At 37.4% G+C, this 22943-nt stretch overlaps 2 protein-coding genes across 2 annotated transcripts; both read left to right on the top strand.

Annotated features, from left to right (window-relative positions):
* The first annotated feature begins 1062 nt into the window (after positions 1-1062).
* Positions 1063-10254, top strand: LOC127995104 (high affinity cGMP-specific 3',5'-cyclic phosphodiesterase 9A-like). Its single transcript, XM_052591851.1, has 20 exons — positions 1063-1178; positions 1291-1448; positions 2610-2680; positions 2755-2832; positions 2934-2977; positions 3103-3157; positions 3250-3320; positions 3400-3487; positions 3593-3674; positions 3791-3865; positions 6549-6635; positions 7199-7303; positions 7391-7473; positions 7640-7796; positions 8203-8316; positions 8391-8495; positions 8755-8883; positions 8958-9053; positions 9397-9466; positions 9762-10254. Exons 2-19 carry the CDS (start codon positions 1380-1382, stop codon positions 9445-9447), a joined length of 1560 nt encoding a protein of 519 aa, XP_052447811.1. The 5' UTR covers positions 1063-1178; positions 1291-1379; the 3' UTR covers positions 9448-9466; positions 9762-10254.
* Positions 10255-12881: 2627 nt separating this feature from the next.
* On the top strand, positions 12882-21095 carry oafb (OAF homolog b (Drosophila)). The gene is made up of 4 exons (XM_052591852.1): positions 12882-13493; positions 16544-16678; positions 16982-17162; positions 19375-21095. Exons 1-4 carry the CDS (start codon positions 13269-13271, stop codon positions 19635-19637), a joined length of 804 nt encoding a protein of 267 aa, XP_052447812.1. The 5' UTR covers positions 12882-13268; the 3' UTR covers positions 19638-21095.
* The last annotated feature ends 1848 nt before the right edge of the window (positions 21096-22943 follow it).

Here is a 22943-nt window from a genome sequence, read left to right on the forward strand (position 1 = left end):
CTTTATGGTCAGTAAGCTTTTTTTTTTTTTTCGTTTTGAAAGAAATTACATTTATTTTTAGCAAGGACACATTTAATCAATGACAATAAGGGCATATAACGTTATAAAGATTTCTATTTCAAATAAATGCTGTTCGTTTAAACTTTCTAATCATCAAAGAATCCTGAAAAAATATACTTAAAAATATGAAGCAGCACAAATTAATGTTTACTGAGCAGCAAATCAGCATATTAGACTGATTTCTGAAGGATCATGTGACACTGAAGACTGGAGGAATGATGCTGAAAATTCAGCTTTGCCACCACAGGAATAAATTATGTTCTAAAATATATTCAAATAGAAAACAGTTATTTTAATTTGTAAAAATATTCCTGTCTTGACTGTATTTTATAAATAATTGCAGGCTTAATGAACAACAGACTTCATTCGAAAACATAAAACATCTTACTGATCCCGAATGGATCCCGAACCTTTATGATTATTTAATTCGAAGACTGAATTCACTAAAATAATTGTATTAAACAGTTGTAATTTAAGATTGCTACCAGAGCAAGACTTTTACTAAAACAACTCTTGTGAAAACCAGCCCCTGTTTACCTTTTAAATATATTATAAATAGCAAAAAAAGACACTAATGCAGGCAGATTTGATGTAATCTGAGTTAATGAAAATATGAAATTATCACGTTTTTTCCTAATCGAGTTCAGATCAAAGACTGATATTGTGTTGTCAAACATACATCAAATCTATTGTACTTTCAGTCACATAGTGAATCTATTACCAAGCTAATTACAGTACATCATATATCTCAGTATATCATGGATGTGTGTGTGTGTGTGTGTGTGTGTATAAACATACATATATAATTCTAAATAAAATTCAAACAACTGATGATGCATAAGGAAAAATGTTAACAGGTTAACAACAAGCATTCTTTATCGAATACGTTTGGGTAGATATTGCACGTCTCATCAAAAGGAACAGGGTTGTAATGGATACCTGTGTCACCTCCAAGATGACACGGAGTACATAGTCAGCTCTCTGCTTTTCCAGTTCCTTGGCAACGCTCAGAGTGAGTGACAGCCTATAAAGAGCAGAGCTGTGTCTCCTGCTGAAGGGACCGCATCCATCAGCATCTCTGAATCAGCGGCGGCACAGACTCAATGACAAATGCTGAGGTGAGGCAACAGTTCTCACTGTACTGTCAACTCTTATCCTACAAATACTGTTTTACTGCCTTGAATCTACGCTATATCCTATGAAATAAGTAGTTGCATATTACTTGTGTAGGAGGAAAAATTATTTTCTGTTTAAATGCTGGTCCAGAGAAGGAGCTAGCCATAGATTGTGCATCTATTGCCAAAGCATCAGAGGTCATCATGGGGTCGAGTTCTTCGTCTTATGCCCCTAAAACTATTTATCTGGATGTGGATGGAAAAGTGCAAAGGGTGAGTCAAACATAAGAGCTGTATGTTTAAGACACCACTAAAATAAGATGCATTTTAATTGCTTATGCATTTGCTAATTCATGATTAGGTATGTCAGGTATTCAACCAAACATTCAATGAACCTATTTGGCGGCGCACACCTACAAATGTATGCATGCAATGCACCGATGGGGTTAGAAAATAAATTATGCTAGAGCTTCTCTGAACTTACTTAAGCTTTTTTTGGAATAATTTTTACAGTAAATTCGAATAGACTGGTGTGGTAACAACTTCAAGCGATTCTCTAAAAGTTGCCACAGTAGTTCATCACATTATAGGGATATGATTCACGAAGGTTTGACAAACAGAACTTGTCCCTGCACAAATTCTCTTACATTTGAACACTGTTTTGATTGTTTTATCTTAAAATATTGTCAAGTTCTGGTTGAAAGTATGCTTGCCCTGGCTTTCATTATGATAAATGCCATTGTTGTGATATTTTTGTGTCTAATACCTTAAGGCAAAAATGTCCAAATAGTTTTTTCAAAGGTTTGAGGTCGGTGGGATTTGTGCTGTTTTTGAGCATAGGAAGTCTCTTATGCTCACCGGAGCCGAATATATTTGATACAATAAAACTATGATGAAATTATAAGATTTATTTTGCCATTTGAATAAATTAAAATGTCATTTATTCCTGCGATGAACTTATTCCAGTCTTCAGTGTCGCATGATCCTTCAGAAATCTGAAACATTTCTTCTTCTTGTGAAAACAGCTGAAAACGGTTTGTTTTTCTGAGCCTGTGATACAGTTTTCAGGATTATTTGAATAAAAAAAGTGAAAAAGAACAGTGTTTATTTGAAATGTAAATATTTCTTAAATCTTAATATCCACCTACAATTTTGGAACAGTAGTGTTTCTACTTGTATAATAAACATTTTAATAATATGAATGTTATTATACTTACATACTGTATTTGTTTAATGTGTTTTGAGACTAGCACCCTTATTAGGATAACTACTCGTGTTAAAAATATGTTGAGGGTCATAGTGAGTGACAGATGCCTTTGACACAAACAAGCACCTGTGATACCTGCCAAGGGCAAAATAGAGACACGGTCTTATAATGACGTATGTCAACACCTCTGGTTATTATTTAGTATTTATGATCTCTCATGTGTTTAGGTGATTTTCAGTCGACACTGTAGCCCATGTGATATTAAGGAGCTTCTTTGCTCATCATCCAATATTGCCAGGTCAGTCTCATAAATGAAGTGTCTAGTCCAGATTTTTGTCCCAAATGTGTATTGAATTTGTTGTGTCTCTCCAGAAACACGGCTATACTTCTGATCGACTCAGAAGGAGTACTGGTCTCTATTGATCCCAGCATGCCAGCAAACTCTCCAAAGTAAGAGTTCAACTTAGTAAAAAGAATGCAACTTCTTGTTATCATTACAATAAATTTAATAAATATATTTGAAAAAGCATTTTTTCTTTCTTCGTTTCAAGCAACTTATATAAGGTTATGCCTCACTCCACAAACCAAGTAGGAGGTATGAAAAAAGTTTTATTCAGTAAATCGTTCAGAATTAGGCAAAAGAAAACTGCTGATTTTTTTGTGTTAAGTAAAACTAAGGCAAATGAAAGTGACATAAACAATTTTGTATTCTCTCAAAAGAGAAGGAAGACATTTTCCAGAACGTTTTGTCACAAGTGACAGAGCAGTTCAGCAGGTGAGCCATGTCATATCAGCCATGTTATGATTCAGATAAGTGTGTGGAATTACATAATGCATACATGGTAATGAATGCAATTTTTGTTTCAGGGCTTTTAGGATCAGTGAGCTGAAGACTGAAGTGACCAACCGACTGGCCGTGCTGGAGAAGAGAGTGGAGCGTGAGTGATGCTCTGTGGGCTCATGCATGTCAGAACTCACTCCTGATGTTGTGAGCTAAAGGTCTTTGTGTCATTACAGTGGAGGGACTTAAAGTGGTCGAAATTGAGAAGTGTAAAAATGATCTGAGGAAATTAAGGGATGAAATGACCTCTAGAGGAGGAGTGAGGTAAGAACAGCTGTTTTATTTTATTTTATTTTATTTTGCACAGTAATTTCATTAGGAGTCTATGTTCCTTTAAATTTTAATTGGTTGTTTGTCTCTTTCAAACAGAACAAACTGCAATTGCAAATATAACTTTTCTGATGATGGGAAGAAACTGTCTCCCAGGCGAGATGTCCCAAGCTACCCAAAGGTAAAATGAATAAATACATTTCTGGGGGATACATACTGCAACCAGATAAAATCATTGCAGCGCTGTTGCAATCATATGTAATTCTGTGTTTTGTCACTCGGTTTGTGTTTTTGCAGTACACACTTTCTCAGGAAACCATAGAGACTCTGAAAAGGCCCACCTTTGATGTATGGCATTGGGAACACAATGAGGTTTGTCATCTTTTTTGTGTCAAGATATTTTAAGGCATGCATGTTTTTATTTTTGCACAAGCTCCCACTAACAGATTCAAAGAACAGATTCAAAGAACACAGGATAAGATGTTACTAACCTTTGTGCAAGCATTTCCAAGAGTTCATGAACAGAGAGCCTGAAGAAATTTGAGAACGCATCATCAGTAGTGTACCTTTGGTTCCTAGGGTGTTTCGGCCTTTCACACTATACACCCTTCCCACAGGCGGCCAGCGACAGGGTGATCAATCCTACGCTTGCGTCCCATACCCAATTAGTCATAGGAGTTGCCTTGTTGTTGATAGCCAACATCCCATGGGACTATGCATGGCAGGGGCGTCCTCCTCCCTGAGTCAAGCATTCTTGACCGCATACCTCCTGACCCTCTCACTTCGGGACCCAGCTGGGGTCTTTCCTCTTCATCCAGAGCCACTGACTGCTGCCTTCTGCTGCCTCCGATACAGCTCTGATTGCCCAACGCTGGCTCTGGCCCTTAATTCCCAGGTCTCTAAGCAGTCTGGTCATAGATGTTGCCACAAAACCTCTGCAGCCCACCTCCACTGGTCGGACTTCTGTGTTCCAGCCATGATGCCGTGCTTCGGCAGCGAGATCGGCGTAGCGCAGATGTTTTCGCTCATAAGCCTCATCTACCGAGTCCTCCCAGGGTACTGTGAGCTCAATAATGAAGACCTTCTTTAGCGAACGGGACCAGAGCACCATGTCAGGTCTTAGGGTGGTGGTTGCGATCTCCGGAGGAAACACAAGTTGCCGAACAATGTCAGCTAGCATTTTCCGATCGCGGGCCAAGCGCAGCTGGTCTCGCTCTGATGGTGTAGAGCTGCTCTTCTGTGGTTTTGCCCCTTCGCGGACAAAAGTCGTCTGTAAGGGATGTGATGCTGCTGGGGGTGGTAGGGAGTTGGTGGCAGCTCGCTTGTCCTCCAGGGCAGACGCAAGGTTTTTTAAGACTTGGTTGTGACACCAAGTGTAATGTCCTTGGGTGAGGCTTGTTTTACACGCTTTGAGAATGTGCCTGAGGTTAGCTGGCATGGAACAGAGGGCACATTCCGGATCTTCACCATACCATTGGTGAAGATTATCTGGTGTTGGAAGGACGTCATATGTTGCTCTGATGGAAAAGCTCAACCGCTTCGCTTCCATGGCCCACAGCTCCCTCCAGCTGATCTTCCTCTTTTCCACACTGTCCCATCGAGTCCACTGTCCCTGTTTGCCAAGAGAGACTGCCTTGGCCCACCTTGCAGCCTCCTCCTGATGGCGTACTTCCTGCACTACCATCATCCACCACTCTGGTGCAGTGGCCTTACTCCAAACAGCACGGCTAGTTAGCCCAAGGCCTCCTCTTCCTTGCTGAACATGACCCACAATGTCAGCATGTCTGAAGGCTGCTATTGCTTCCTGGACTGTTTTTCCTGGCCTCCATTTGCGCCCGGTTGCCAAGGTCGGTGCGTTGTTGCTCACCACTGGGTCTCAAGATTCATTCAGTGTCATCTGGAGCCTGGTTTTTGCACACTTGAATTCCTCTGTTAAACTGGTGAGGGGCAGCTTGAGGAGACCATCTCCATAGAGGCCTATGGTGGTAAGGCATCGTGGAACTCCGAGCCACTTCTTTAGGTAGGCTGTGACTCCTCTTTCTAACTCCTCCACTATTGAGATTGGAACCTCATACACTACTAGGGGCCACAACACCCGGGGTAGGAGACCAAACTGCACTTACGCTTACTCTCCTCGAGTTTTCGGAGCAGTCTCCTGGTGCATGGAACAGTGGTGGTCAGTGTTGTAATATCGTCCATGTAGGCTCTGAGCGGAGGGAGGCGGAAACCAGAGTCGACTCGCTCTCCACGAGCAACACATTTTGAGTATCTAATGATAACCTCCATTGCCATTATAAATGCCAGCGGAGAAATGGTACATCCCGCCATTATACCTACATTCAGGCACTGCCATGAGGTGGTGAACTTTGAAGTGGTGAAGCAGAACTGCAGATCCTGGAAGTATGCCTTCACCAGGGTTGTGATGGTGTCCGGTATGTGGAAAAATGTTCCAAGCAGATGTATCGAAGTACGCATTTGTTGCAGGAACACAGCCATCCTCTGGGCAATGACCCTGAAGAAGATTTTATCCTCAGCATATTCAATATTCAGGATTTTTTAAATGTTGTATTATTGCTGTTTCATGGCTTAAGAGACTTGGAGTTATTAGTTGTGTTTCACTTAAGTATAAGTTTTTTGTGGAATTTTTGTTTGTTTATTTGTTTTTTTATCAACCAAAATAGTACAGATAATAAACACTTAATCACACTTAAAGACGCTTAAACACACCACAACTGAAAGTATGATCAAGTACACATTAAAATAAGTTTACTTTCTTAAAGCACAACAAAATATTATTAAAACATTACTATTATCTGCAAGTACATATTTAAATATATATATTTTAAGATTTGATGTACTTTACCAGTGCACATCAATACAATTACACACTTCACCAAGGTGTTTTCTAGCACAGAAATTGGGATATGAATTAGATCTCATTAGCAATTTCTCTTTGTAAAAAAATGAAGTGTGTGGTTATCAGCATTAGTTGTTTATCTGACAAACAGGTCATGTGGTTAATTGTGTTTTTTCATTAAATGAATGGTGTATACAGATGCTAAGCTGTCTGGAGTATATGTATCATGACCTTGGACTGGTTAAGGAGTTTAACATGAACCCCATAACTCTCAAAAGATGGCTGGTAAGATGAGCTTTCCTGAATATTTAAAGGGGGTGTATGATGCTTTTATTTTGTGTATTAGAATATGTTGGCATGCTTTAATGTTCAAAAAACATATTACTTTTCAAATACTGTACATTATAGTAGGTCCCCATCCCCTGCCTCTCTCAGACGCATGATTTTCTACAAAGTCCCTCCTTCCGACAAGCGCAGTCTGCTCTGATTGGCCAACTGACCCAGTGCATTGTGATTGGCCGATTACCACGGTTAATGAAACCATGCCTTGTTTCTTTGCATAAACATTTGTGCGGCATTACGCAAATATTTCCACATAGTGACATAGACGTGGGGGAACGAGCCGGTTTAGAAGGGCGTGGCAGAGTCTTAACTTTGATAAATAATATCTCTTTGGATTTGAGACTTTTGTCTTTGCAACTTTACAGATCTTCTTTATGCACCAAGAGCTTGTAACACTCCAGAGAGAAAAGGAAAAATTGTAATTGCATCATATGACCCCTTTCATTTCTGAATGATGCGGAGTACGAGGCTTTTTATCTCACCTGCTGTATCCCTGCTAAATAAAGCTTGCGATTCAAGAAAACTACCGCGACAACCCTTTCCACAACTTCCGCCACTGCTTTTGTGTTAGCCAGATGATGTATGGAATGATCCATCTGTGTAACCTTCAGGTGAGGTCATGGCCACACGTGTACTTGTCCTTCAGAGAGAGCGCTCGTATGCATTTGTCAGGTCAACATGCTACTTTTGTTCCCTAGGAGAGGCTTACCATGACAGACATGTGTATTTTGATGACTGCAGCCGTGTGTCATGACCTGGACCACCCGGGATACAACAACACGTACGTATATATCACTGACATATCACTCTTTGAGAGAACAATACCACTGACAACACTGTCTGCGTTATTAGTTTGCCACTGACTAGTTGAATGTGTGTGGGCAGTTATGATGTACAATGTCATTTATACAATAGGAATTGATAAAGGTTTTGCCCTCTGTAATCAGGTATCAGATTAATGCTCGCACTGAGCTGGCCGTGCGCTATAATGATATCTCTCCTCTGGAGAACCATCACTGTGCTGTGGCCTTCCAGATACTCTCAATGCCTGAGTGCAACATATTTGCCAATGTGGAGCCTGACTCCTTCAAACAGATACGACAGGTACCTCCGATCCACCATACATACACTTTATATGGCACATGCATTTTATTATTTGAATGTATTGTAATTTATTCATGTGATAGCACAGCAGTCATTACTCCAGTCTTCACCGTCACATGATCCTTCTGAAATCACTGTAATGTGCTGATTTGCTGCTCTGATGAACAGAAAGTTGAAAAGCACTGCAAATCTTTACTCTCACTTTTGATCAGTTAAATGCATCCTTGCCGAGCAAAAGTATAAAAAAAAAAAAATTCTGACTGAAACTTTTGAGTGGTAGTCTATGTTAAACAAATATACAAATTATTGCAATTGTTGGCATTCTATAGATAGACTGTAACTTCTGTGCATTATAACTAAAAATCAAAAAAATCCTGCATGCATTTTTTTTTTGTATCTGTTGTAGGCGATCATTACTCTTATTCTGGGGACAGATATGGCTAGACATGGAGAGATACTGGACTCCTTCAAAAAGAAAGTGGACCGCTTTGACTTTACCAATGAGGAGCATGTTAAATGCGTATGTTTTGATTTAAACTGCATTCTAAAAACATGTTGGCTCTGTACTTCACACTCAATTCTGTGTCTTTGAAGCTGAAGATGGTGTTGATCAAGTGTTGTGACATCTCCAATGAGGTCAGACCCACTGAGGTGGCAGAGCCGTGGGTGGACTGTCTCCTGGAGGAGTACTTCATGCAGGTACTGCAATACAAGCAGTTTCATGAAAGCACTTTGAAAATAAATGTAGTAAGCTTATTTCGCTTCTATTATTTCATAATATGCTTACACTACCGTTCAAAAGTTTTGGGGTCAGTACGATTTTTAGTTTTTCTTTAAATCAGTATGGACACCCTAAATATTTAATTTCTGATTATTTCCAACAGAACTAGAAGATTTTGATTTGATCAGACTTTGGGAAGCCATATAGCGTGGCTTGCTTTTTGGTTTGTTTTGGCAGAGTGACCGAGAGAAGACAGAAGGTCTTCCTGTGGCTCCATTTATGGACCGTGACAAAGTCACCAAACCAACGGCACAAATTGGCTTCATTAAATTCGTCCTCATCCCAATGTTTGAGACCGTCATGAAGGTTTGTACAAGCGTTATAGAGACTGACATGTGAACTGAAATTGCATAACATAGAGACCCTGTGTCTGTGTTCAGCTCTTTCCACAGATTGAGGAGATCATGGTTCAGCCTTTGAGGGACTCCCGTGATCACTATGAAGAGCTCAAGCAGATGGATGATGCAATGTCAGAGGTAACAAGAACGTGCATGTAGAGAAAGTCCTAAAACTTTGTAAATGGCCTTGTGTCCAAAACACAAATCAGAAGAACTACATTCATAAAAATCTAAGTTCTGAAAGGAGGGTTTCAAAGTGATTCCATTTTGGGATCCCCAAAAAACCTTTCAGTGAACAGTTCTTAAAACTACCACTTTTGTTCTTAGTGTGAAGAATGGAAAAAGAATCTAAAGAACCTTTTGTTCATAGGAAAGGTTCCATGGATGCTAAAGTTTATTTGTGAAACCATAGACCTTTATTTTTGCGGGTGTAAGATTCTTTATTATTTTGCCTTTGCATTATGCTGTACTCTCTTTTCAGGCACAGAAGAAGAAAACAGAGAGCATGTCTATAGGCGGAAAAAAGAAATAGGCAACCTGCTTCTTTTATGGTATGGAGGAACAACAACCAGACTTGTTGTTTATCAAAACAGCTTCAAGATTGTCGTTCTTACTTAAGATTCTTCATATTTGAGACTGTTATTTGTGTCCTTTGCATGAAAACTTAATTCATATCAAGCGTTCTTGAATAACAGATGAAAATGAGAATCCTGTCATCATTTATTCATCATTTACCCTCATGTTTTTCCAAAAATGTAGGACTGATTTTGTCCAGGCATGTCATTGTATGGACAAAAAAAAATAAAAAAAACTTTTTTGAGCCACTCTCCCATTCTCTTGCTCTAGGGTTCTCAGGCTGATCCAGCTCCCAGTTTCCTGAAAACTGAGGTTTTGAACTGTTTGGGTTCTCCAAGCACCCTTTTTCCGAAGAAGAGTGTTGGACCCCACACTATGTGTGGAAACATCAAGAATGTCCAGAAAAGGCAGTCATCTATAGTAAAAAGGCCGTCAAAATGACTGATTCTGTTGGCTTTGCTGGTCAAATTATTTTCCACAGATATATTTGCACTATTGAAATGAAGTGCTTGACCCTCAGATATTGTTGTGTTGTCACAGGCTACAATAAAGTAAACACCTTTCGGAAATGAGCAGTCGAGATATTTAACTTGAAGATACTTTATCAGATAATGGCATTATATGACTACACAAATTGATTTATTCTTTGGTGTTTTGAGTTTTGCAGGAACTGATTTCACTAGAGTAGCTATTAATAAAATGTACTCCAACAGAAAACCTTATAAATGAACAAAAATCAATAAAATGTACATTCAACTTGAAACGTGTCAGAATTGGTGTTGTGTGTATATTTTGAACAGGAATGTAAAAATCCAAGAGAAAAGCTATGTAAAATGAAAGTTATATACATGTCTGCATGAGCATGATATTAATCCCTGAAAAAAAAATTGAGGCATGTTTCAAGAAAGGCATTCGGTAAGGGGATGTGTCTAACACGTGTTTTTTTTTTTTTTTTTTTTTTTTTTTGAGGGCTGCAGGTGCAAGTGACACGTCTGTTGCTTTCTGTCTTCACTGCATCTGCATGTGACAGTTAATAAACAGCTGTCATTTACAGGATTACGGATTTAATACTTAAATGTTGTGTAATTAAACACTTTTCTTACACACTGTATTCATGAAGAATAACATAAAGGAAATGTAAATATGTAAGACATGTGAAAATATGTGCGAACACACCATTCTCTTATTTGGGTGGAAGAAATAGTCAATTAGAAAATCATCAGAAAAATCAAATCCAAACATAAATTAAGACATAAATATACTGTAGGACTGGACTGCCATGACAAATAACACATTTTCTGTCTCCATCCGTCTGACATTAGGTCGGTTTCTTTTTTTATTCATTTTGTTTCCTTCATTCGTTTTCTGATTTAATGTGCAAAATAACAGTTCAGGGATATACAGTAGTATATATTATATTTACATTCACGTATGGGTCATATTTGGAAGCCATGAAAGGATTTGGCTACACAAATATCAAACATTTAGACTGGCAACCTGTTGTTTATGGACACTGATTTGACAAAAACAAAAATTTCATATGAAATACTATAGTAGTTAAAAAAAACTAACACAACATATGTGTTTAATGTGATATTTTTCAAACAAAAATGGAAAAGGCAGCATACAGAAAATTTAGCCTACAGAAATTGTGATTAATTGTATAGTTTTCAATATATTTCAACAAACATGAAAACATTTGACAAGACCTATACAATCAGTTTTATAATATTATATTTATTATTTTATAACATTATTCTTTTATAACATTCTCCAATCTATTTATGAAAATCATCCTTACGTAATTTAACCTTTAGAGTCAAATACAGTATTTATATTGCATTCCTTTGTTTATGCAAGAGCTATTATGAAAATATAATATTGGAACTTCTGTTTTAAGAATAGACAGCATTTCTAATGGATAACCTTCTAAGAACTACATTCTTTAGTCAGTGATTCATGCCTTTAGTTTCAGAGCACTTGTCTGAATCCCCTTGCAGCAGTAAGGGGCTCTGCTCATTTAAAATGACTCCAGAGAGTCTGGTGACAAATGAATTTCATGAGGTTGATCTCCATAAACCTCACAGTCAGTCTGCTGGGGTCACAGCAGGTCAGAAGAGGCTCAGCTGGAGCACTTTACAAGACAGGCCATGTTTTTCACAAATTAAACTTTCATGATGTTATGTGATAAATTTGGAGAGGTATGCTGGCTTTCTGCAAAACTGCAGAGAAACTTTAGTTGCATTAATTAATGTGTTAATTATAACGACCTGCTGTTTTATAAGGTTGTGCATAATTATGCATAATTTACTGTTATTACTATTTTAAATACGGATAACGTGTAACATTACTGTTAAATAAAGTTTTACCAAAGCTTCTATATATGCCCATTATTTTATCTGTGATATGATGACATTATACAGTCTTTATTTTTTCTCAAGTATTGTTAATAATTATATGGTGTGCAGCTGTCCTATTAAACGTTATGTAAAGTGCACTGCATACCAGGGTTGTATGTTTAATGTGAGCCTACAAAATTCTTAAGAAGATTAAAAGGTTAAAGTTCAGAAGGCTAGAAGTGAGGGTCACCCGCCACCTTCTGGCATCCTGCTGCCCCCCAAATCTGACATGAGAATTTCTTGAGAATTGTTTTGCATGAACAGTGTACTGGAGATTTTTTGTTTGTTTGTTTGTTTTAAATAAAACTACTTGGTTTGATTTGTGTGTAATGTAGTGCAATGATATTCATATTTGTAGTTGTGACTTAAGAGTCCAAAATTTTGGAGGACATTTTTACAATGTTTGTTTCCTTGCACAGATGCTTTACTCAAATCTCAAATAAGCACGTGGTGTACAGAAATTAATAGTGTCTTATTGTGAAAAAGTCTGTGAATGTGATGAATTTTGTGTATGTGTGTGTGTGTGTGTGTGTTTTAATAAATATAAGACAACAACAACCACAATTATTATTATTATTAAATTAATTAATTAATATAATAACAGTAACAATACTAATACTACTACTGCTAATAATAATGATGAACTGTATTAAAGTTCAGGGAAAATAATAATTCAAAAATGTTTTTTTTATTAAAATATAAGCCAATCTCCATGTCCCAAAGAGAGTAATAATGGATTAATTAATATATACTTATAAATGCTATATAAATGCTTCATTCATTCATGCATTCATTCAATTCAATTATATTTATAAAAACTATGGCTAGCATATTGAAACAAAAATAACAACCTTTTTTTTTTTTTTTTTTTTACGATCCTCATCTCCATGGTAAATAGAGTAAGTAGTTGTAACAGTGTGAAATCTGGGTCTGTGTCTTTAAGAAGTGGCCCCATGCAGTGGGAGCCTGAGGCGCCTTTAGCCAAATTACTGAAGTTCAGAGGAAGTGACGGGAATACGGGAGCTTTACATGTTAACGTTAGACGAACAGGAGAAAAAAACGGTATAAAGAGAAGGCATTTAAGAAGAAAATGTTCGTGTATAAATAACCCGGTGTTTTCTGAATCACGAGTAAACATTAAATGGAAATTCAAACTTGATGGAGGCGCAATTTCTGCGACCACGATCGAGCTGCAAGTAACAGTTATTTTTCTTATTATGTGATTTAGTCATCGAACGTTAACTAACCTAACGTTACCTCTTTAAAAAAGTTGTTTACATTCGCTTTCCACCGTTCTGTCGCCTGTTTTAAGTAATTTGCTCTGACGATATGTCCCATTGTTGTGTTAAATGAGTTTACATCCTTGGCGTCTTTTGTAATGAACTCGAGAGCCACTTTACAGGCTTCAGTCCAGACAGCGTTCGTCGCGTTTGCGCTGCTGTTGTCCGTAAGTGTTTGCTCACGATTGACGGTGCTCGTTCGTCTCAACGATGGTCAAATAACGGAGGAGCTTTTAGAGGCGGATAGTGAGAAGGACATTATAACAGTTGAGTTCAAGCAGACAGACGGGACTCTCATCACATTCCTCTCTGATTTCAAGCGCGTGAGTATAAATCCAACTAAATATAATTCAACCACAAGTGAACTGAAAATAATTAGAGGAGCGCACTTTTAAATTCCTGCGCAGCCCTGCTTTATCTTTATTATTGTGTGGCAACAAAACAAAGTTTGATTGGTGCAAAAGTTAAGTGTTTATGTTTGTTGTACTGTGATATGTGAATTTCAATACTATGGTATCTCAGAGCTATTACGTAGCATTTTTCTGAAAAGTACCATGTTACTGTAAAATACATACAAAATACAAAATACAATACATTTTTTTGTGACGTGATTATTATTTTTCTGTCTTATTTTATGAATCACATTACACACATGTATTTTTCAGCTTTTTATGAATGTTATTTTAAAAGGTTGGAGAACTTTAAAGTGGCATTGTTCGATTAATATTAGACCATCTATTTATACAAAAGTTTGTGTTGATGTAACCTTGCTTAGCCAGACCTTCAGACTGATGGCTGAAGGTCTGGAATTCATGGCAGCTTTCATTGGCTAAGTCCCACTCTTGAGGCCGTTTGACTGACATGTCAAACAACCAATCACAGTTTGTTTCATTCATCGTCACGTTTCGAGACGTGGAAATGTTGGCACAATAACATGTCACGAACCTTAAATATTTCACATACTTTAAAAAAAATCCTGATAAGTACTCCTCATTGCAGTTGTAAACACTAAAGTTTTCTTCTTTCGTGAGGGGGTTTGGCGCCAAGCTATCTTTGTTTTCAGGCCAAACGTTAAAGAACGTGACACACACGTCTCATTGAAATCCTGTAGAATTCAACCAATCGAATGACGACTTCGAAACTCCTGAAGTGTTTCCACTTTTGTGTCCCATATACATCAGACGTTCAGCCAGCGGTCTGTGGGCGTGATGTCTGAGGCTGAGACTAGTGTTGATGTAAATTACTATCTGAAGATCATATTTTGTCCAAAAAAACTGTCAGCACTCTGAAACAGCATTTTTTCCCCAATAGACATGTAGAAATCTCTTCCAGACCACATTTTAGTCTGATAGCTTTTCATCCATGGAAAGTTGGATGAAATCAAGCCGCAAGTTGCCAAATAGTCTTGCAGCCAAAGTCATGCTGTGGACTGTATGGGAAACATGCAGTGCAGCCAAAGAAACACAGGCCAGGGAATATCATAGACTCCATGATTATATATTATACAATTGTTAAGGTCCCTACAAAGGTCTAGGAGTTTAAAGGGACGCATAACATAATAGATGGACACAGCTGGAGTATCCCAAAATAATCATTTATTTTAACACAAAATACTCACAAAAGTAATCAATCATGAGATAGGGAGCCCAGCAACATAATAAGGAAATAACTAAACTAAAAGAAACAGGCTGGGGCTCCCTACTCCAAAATAACAACAAAATAGGAGCAGGAGACGATGTGGTAATGGAGAAGTCTGTGGCTGGCAGCGAGCGCCTGAAAGGGTCCGCCTACATCCATTTTATAGCCTTGTTTCCCCAGCTCGACCAATCAGAATCTGAAGACAAAAGAATTAAGAAATGAGCACTACTAATTATTTGAGGACTCTGGGCCGGGGCGTACGTGAGACGCACATAACAACAACATTGCAATTAAATTCATTTGTCCATTTTTTTGTTTTTGTTATTTCACACTAATTACCCCGAAATGTTAAAGCACATGATATGGATGAATTTAAAAGAAGTTTTTGGGTTCAATACAAGTTATTGTTAGCATAGTGTAATAACATTAAAATCACTTTTCAGTGGGGTCTCCCTACAGTCGAAATCACATTTCAGGGGAGCAGGGAGATTTGCTTTGTCCACGGAAAATTAAAATAATCGGCAGTATAACAGTAGCTCAATTCCTCACTCTGTGTAACAAAATCTACAAGACCTTTCCAAAACAAATATTCTTCTAGTTTTTTTTTTTTTTTTTTTTTTTTTTTTTAAGAAAAAGAGCCTGTTCCCTAGCTGATGTTCACACAACTCCAGTCATATTCAGTATGAATACAGTTGTGCAATTACCACTAGGACGGAGGCAAAGAAAAGCAGTATTGTTGTCATGAAAGAGAGGCTGTACTCTTGGTTATATGTGCATATGGAAACAGTTAGCATGCTTTGCTCTGGGTAAGTTAGTGGATCAGCTGATGCTCAGAGTGTGGTAAGAATTTACGATCGAGTTGCATTGCATGTGCTCTGAAAAGCTGGAGCCACTGTATTTTAATAGTGTTCACAAAATAAAGGCTTTAAAAATAGGTTCTATCTAATGCAAATTTACTTCTAAGGTAAATCCTTTTTTTCAGCACCCTCTTATAATATTACAACTCTTGGTAAATAGGATTAGAACAGGCTATAAAAATATTTTCACTGTTTATTATTTTACTCTTTTATATTACATTATATCTATATTGGTACATATAGATAGATAGATAGATATTAGTCTTTTATTTAAATATTCAATAGACTCTTACCTTTGATTGAAGTAAAATTATGGGAAAAAATGCAAGTGAATTAAATGAAATAAATATTTGTTCCACCAAAACCTCTTTGTGAAGCTGTTGTTCGGGCAGAGGGAGGTTGTACAAAGTATTACATGAAGGCTTTGCAAGGCATTGTGGCACATATATACAGTATTATAAAGTAAATATTTTTGCAAATGTTTTTAGGAATATTTTCAATAAAAGACCAAGTGAATAAACAGTGAAGAAATGTTTGACAGCCTAAAAAACTTTATTACATCTAACAACATTTGCTGAGGTTTATACAAAAGTTTATAAAAAGTTTATAAAAAGAGATTTTTTTTTTAGATTCTCATCTTTTGCAGTTTAGCCTCTCTGTGAATTCCAAGTAAATCCCTATTGTTTAAGGATTAAATATTTTTACTGGAAAATAATAAATGTCTGTAAATGTAAACTTGTTCTTCTAATTTGCATGTCCTGTAATTTCATCGGAAAAATATCCTGGTAATACAATCCCCTAATTCATGGATTAAAATGTAGGTTATGACTGTTTGTCTAAGCACACATTTTCTTCTTCCTCTTTTTTCCTTCTAATAGCATGTAAAGATTTTTCGTGCACTGGTGCTTGGGGAGCCAGAGAAGGGCCAATCTCAGTACCAGGCCCTCTGCTTCATCTCACATTTGGATAATGGAGAGCTCATCCCCAGTGAGGCCATGGCTCGACTCAGACAGGTCCATTTTTAAAGAATTTTACAACACCATCTGTGGCACCCTGCTTAAATGAACAGCTTAGGCTAACTTTCATGCTGGTCATCAAATTTGTCTTTTATTCACCCTAATGTCAAATTCAAACTTGTACAGTATACAGTATTTCTAAGACTTACACATGTATGTTATGTATTCATAGTCAGCAAGATGAGAATTATTGAATCACTGATGGTGTATTGTCAGTATTTTCTGTGTTATGTGTCTTAATTTCTTAGCACTAACTTTATACCCTGAGGTGTTCTGAAGTTTCTTATTTGAACCCAACAGAAAAACCCTCATGTGGTGCGAAGTGCGGAGGAGAGACGCGGTGTGGAAGAGTTCACTATGAACGCGGTGCTCAACATGAGTCGTTCCTGGCACCTCAGTACTCATATTCATAATGTCTGCAGGGATGCACGAGACCTTGTGTACACAAGACAACAAGATGTCAAATACTGGCTGGACAAAGGTTAGACAACAGGGCCATTAATGCAGTCCCGCTAAGGCTGCAAGTGACTTTGTCGCTGCATTCAGCTAGTGTTTATACTGTGTCATTTATGCTCATACACATTCCAAGTGCTGTCATTCTTATGTTATCAAAAGACTGCACATCTCAACACAGCTGAAGAAATAAGAAAAAGAGCCATCAATGTAGGAATCACACTCAGTAAGAATGCTGACAGTTCATTTTCATGCATTTTTTCTTGTATCCATGAGTGTGTTTACAGACCAATCATATAGAATAGTGAAATTTTAGTTTTTGCTCTCGAAAGCTGTTCTTCGTTTGCATGTTGCTGGATGTCACCAGCGAAATAGTTGGATAGATGGACAGATGCTCAGACAGACAGACCGACCGACCGGCTGACATACAAAGAATGACAGACTGACAGACAGGGAATGACAGACAGACAGACATACAGTGAATGACTGACAGACAGAAAGTGAATGACAGACAGACAAACAGACAGACAGTGAATGACGGACAGACAGAGAGACAGTGAATGACAGACAGAAAGACAGACAGACAGACAGTGAATGACAGGCAGACAGACAGACAGACAGAGAGACAGTGAATGACGGACAGACAGAGAGACAGTGAATGACAGACAGAAAGACAGACAGACAAACAGACAGACAGTGAATGACAGACAGACAGAGAGACAGTGAATGACAGACAGACAGAGAGACAGTGAATGACAAACAGACAGAAAGTGAATGACAGACAGACAAACAGACAGACAGTGAATGACGGACAGACAGAGAGACAGTGAATGACAGACAGAAAGACAGACAGAAAGACAGACAGACAGACAGTGAATGACAGGCAGACAGACAGACAGACAGAGAGACAGTGAATGACGGACAGACAGAGAGACAGTGAATGACAGACAGAAAGACAGACAGACAGACAGACAGACAGTGAATGACAGACAGACAGAGAGACACTGAATAACAGACAGACAGACAGTGAATAACAGACAGTGAATGACAGACAGACAAACAGACAAACAGTGAATGACAGACAGACAGTGAATGACAGACAGACAGACAAACAGACATTGAATGACAGACAGACAGACAGACAGTGAATGACAGATAAACAGACATTGAATGACAGACAGACAGACAGACAGACAAACAGTGAATGACAGACAAACAGACAGTGAATGACAGACAGAAAGACAGACAGTGAATGACAGACAGTGAATGACAGACAGACAGACAGTGAATGACAGACAGACAAACAGACAGACAGACATTGAATAACAGACAAACAAGACAGTGAATGACAAACAGACAGACAGTGAATGACAAACAGACAGACAGTGAATGACAGACAGACAGACAGTGAATGACAGACAGACAAGACAGTGAATGACAGACAGACAAGACAGTGAATGACAAACAGACAGACAGTGAATGACAGACAGACAGACAGTGAATGACAGACAGACAAGACAGTGAATGACAGACAGACAAGACAGTGAATGACAAACAGACAGACAGTGAATGACAGACAGACAGACAGTGAATGACAGACAGACAAGACAGTGAATGACAGACAGACAGACAGACAGACAGTGAATGACAGACAGACAGAAAGTGAATGACAGACAGACAGACAAACAAACAGCGAATGACATAAATAGATTTTTTTAGGATATTACTAATTTTATTACTAAATTTTAAATAAACACTGTTCTTTGGAGTGTTTTATTAAATGAAGAGTCCTGGGATAAAAATGTCACAGTTTCCACAAAAATATTAAGCATGGTTTTCGACAATATTGATATTAAACTGTTTCTAACATTGGTAATAATAAAAAAATGTTTCTTGAGTACCAAATCAGCAGATTAGAATGATTTCTGAAGGATCGTGTGACACTGACGACTGTAGTAATGATGATGAAAATTCAACTTTGCCTCTAAATTACATCTTGAAATCCATTCAAAAAGAAAACACTTATTTTAAATTGTAATAATGTTTTGCAATATTACTGTTTTAGTGTTAGGGTTGAATGTGAGTGCAAAAAAAGACTAGTAACCTGCAAATGTCATATCACTCTATATTATTTACAGTAATATTGATTTGTGTCAAGAATTTATTTGTTTATTTATTTATTGAAAATGACTATGATTGCATTCTCGGCCTTTTCAACCAAGTCTTTTTCTCTTTGACAGGGGTGGAAGGTTCAATATTTGAGGTCTTTCCTCAGAGTCTGAATGTGACTGGCTTGGAGAGCTGCAGCTCCACAACAGACCCGTGGCAGCCCTGTGCCTGTAGTTACAGGTTAAACCTGGAGTGGTTCCCCTGTCAGCTGAAGTACTGCCGGGGCCAGGGGCCGAACCCTTACAAGTGTGGCATTAAGAGCTGCAGCAAAAGCTATCGCTTTGACTTCTACACACCTCATAAACAGCTGTGCCTTTGGGATGAGGACACTTAGTAGGACCTCACAAAGGAAAATTACTTTTCCTCAAAAGGTTTTTTTTTTTTTTTTGTGGAAAACATTTTTGTAAGGTACTCTACAACAAAGTAAATATTTTACTGAAAGGAATCGTTTTGATAATGAGATTATCTTGAAATTACTTGCGCGCTTCAGTGTTTTGAAAGCAGCTATACATTTTGTCTCAACAGACAACTTTCTCTGACTTTAATGGGAGTGGGGGAATGGGTATTTTGATATGGATTGTCAAGCCATTTGTCTTTTCTACTTTGGACATCACTACAATGGTACCTCAGGGCAGGAAAATTGTGCTATCATTGAAGTAAAGTTTTATATTTAGTTCTGCTTAGGGTAGCTCTTGTTTTCATTCTTTTTAGTTTTTTCTTGTTACAATTTTTGAATGTAAAATTCTTAGCTATCCATAACATTCAAAATGTTGATGATAGAATTAGTATAAAGCAGAGTATTTTGATAAATATTCAAATCCCATTGTACAAAATAATTACAGTATGATGTCGGAATGTTTTTTTTGTGTGTGTGTGTGTGTATTTTAGAAGGTTTCTAAGCTGTTTGATTTTTGTTTTTTTTGTTTTATGTTAAACCTTATTCATGTTCTTTTACTTGCTTTTACCATGTTGCCTTCAGGAATAGTTCAGACAAAAATGAAAATGTTACTCACCCTCGGGCCATTCAAGATGTAGATGTAGCATGAAGCAGAAATGTAGCATTACATCACTTGTTGACCATGGATCCTCTGCAGTGAATGGGTGCCATCAGAATAAGAGTCCAAACAGTTGATAAAAACATCACAATAATCTACAAGTAATCCACATCACTCCAGTCTATAAATAAACATCTAAAAAGCTATGTGCTTGTTAGAACCAATCCATTTGGGAAGTTTTTTTTCCCGTTTTTGGGTGAACTATTCCTTTTAGTGCTTCAGAGACTTGTGATTCTGCCTACTGCATTGTCAAATTATTGCCATGTAATACTCTGCAACTGCTGCAACATAATTTCTTTGAGTTTTCAGCATCATCATAAACATTTAAATAATTCACACGTTTGCTCTGTTTATAAAGCTGGGAATGTAAAGCTGTAAGAAAAGGCCTAAGTGGCAGCTAAGATTTTGTCTCTGGACATATTGTGATGTCAATTCATTGCAAATTTATTCAGTAGAGGCTAAATTTCTTATTCTCAGCTAAGTTGCTCTCCATAGCCTTGACTAATTCTAATTTACATTTCAATTGCAGCTGTCTTATGAAGAGTCCTTCGCTTTGGTTTGTGATATCTAACATGGGTGTGTGAGCTTCGGTCAGGCGAGGCTTTCTAAAGATACAGCCCATTATTCTCTTACTTGCTGCTTTCTTGTGTCATTGTCCTAAAATAATTTGCAAGTTTCTCTAATTTATATTTTTAGACTTTTTGTATTTACAAGATAAAGCATTTGTAATTGGTTAATGTGGTTCTGCATGCCGTGTAATTTTTCACATAACTACTAAATTTTGTGTACTTTCTCACAACAAGAGACCTCAATATTTATTTTTACATTTTATGTATAAATTTACAGTTATCTGCAATCACCTTGGTACTAATTTCACAACCCCTATGCCTTTTTTCTTCTTCTCACACTCAGATGGCTCAGACTGCATAATGGTTTTAGTCAGGTATGTCATCGTGACCTCTGATCAGTATTCATAGGTCTGTGTGGGACACCTGTTCAATTTGCGAAGAGACACTGGGTGCCACTGAAAAAAAAATGGTGTAATTCAAAAATTATTATAAAGACACTGTAACACAAGTAACACATTAAACAAAACATTTGGAAGAAGAAAGACAGAAATAGTATTGTAAAACACTCCAATAATTATAATGATTTGAAATAAAGCATTTTAAAATGCTTTAGTAGGCCTATTCCTGCTATTTTAAGTATCTGCTTAATTGTTTATTTAAATTTTATAGTGAAAACACAAACTATAGGCTACTGAGATATACTGTACACTAAAACACTATCTGTAAATGTATGTACATTAGAAATGTGTGTAATGTAGTATTGCTTATGCAAAATAGTGCATACTTGTACTTCATCTGACTGAGTAGGCTACACTGTAGGCTATATGTCGTGTATTTTTGCCTCATTTGTTATGATGCGGGCGATCCTTCAATACTAAACTACTGTATCCCACTGTAAAATCACCTTACATCAACATGTTAAATGCATTTGCTTTCAGGTAAGCCTTAAAAAACAAAATGTGCTCAAAGTACACTATTGTTTGTTTTGTTAAACCATAATCTACGTACAAATCTCATATGCAAATTGTCAACATTACGAGCACTATGCGGTGTCTCATCTCCTGAGAGACTGAATGCTGCCCTCTAGTGTAAAGTCTTCATTTATGTTCATTCTGGATGGTGTGACGGTAAAATTCATCTTTAGAAGGTAAAGTTATAACTTATTAACGTAACGTGGTTAATTCATGAATGTGACCTAGAGGTGGAACTTTACCTGACAGAGTTTATATCTGCACAAACACGCTCTGCCATCCGCGACCAACCAAACGCAGCTGTGCACACACGAACTGGATTAGCTAACCGATGTTAACGGTTTTTACTTTAGGATAAACGTTTAGTGGTAATGAAATCTCCAAAATGCAGTACAATGACACATGGAACAAATGTGACATGGATAGTATTATAAATTAGGGTGGCATTAACTTAGTCTAATAGGAATACATTTCATAAAGCCTACATACACAAATAAATTAATATAACAGAATTAAAAATAATAATTAAAAAGCTATTGTTAGCCTATTACATCTCCATAAATGTTTACCTTAATTTGAAATCAAACCTTGGTTGACGCACACTCCCATTGGATTTGAAACTCGCAGAAATCAATCAGGTTTCCGTATAATAACACTCCACCCCTGCACTTCACATCCTGTAGTCATGAGAAACCTGCTGGTGGTCTAATCAAGTGGAATAGTGTGGGGGATATAAACAAAAATCTCTTTGGATACAGTTTAATAACTGCAAAAAGTACATTAAAACTCCTAAGACAGACTTTCAGTTGGCAGTTTTGCTTTCAAATCTATTTCCACAGAACTCTGGCTGAGAAACAAACTTTTGGTCTCTGTTGTGCAATGAATGACCTGTCGCCCTTTTAATGCCAGAATAACGAGGCAGACCTCTGAGATATATGTTTGGAACCATTACATTTGACGTAAGTGTAAAAACATCACTTTGGGAATTTATATCAAATGTAACTGAAGTCAAATCTGTTCTCACTAGTAAAAAGAACAATCATAT

Source organism: Carassius gibelio, chromosome A5, assembly GCF_023724105.1.
Source record: "Carassius gibelio isolate Cgi1373 ecotype wild population from Czech Republic chromosome A5, carGib1.2-hapl.c, whole genome shotgun sequence".
In the NCBI taxonomy this organism is placed as follows: domain Eukaryota; kingdom Metazoa; phylum Chordata; class Actinopteri; order Cypriniformes; family Cyprinidae; genus Carassius; species Carassius gibelio.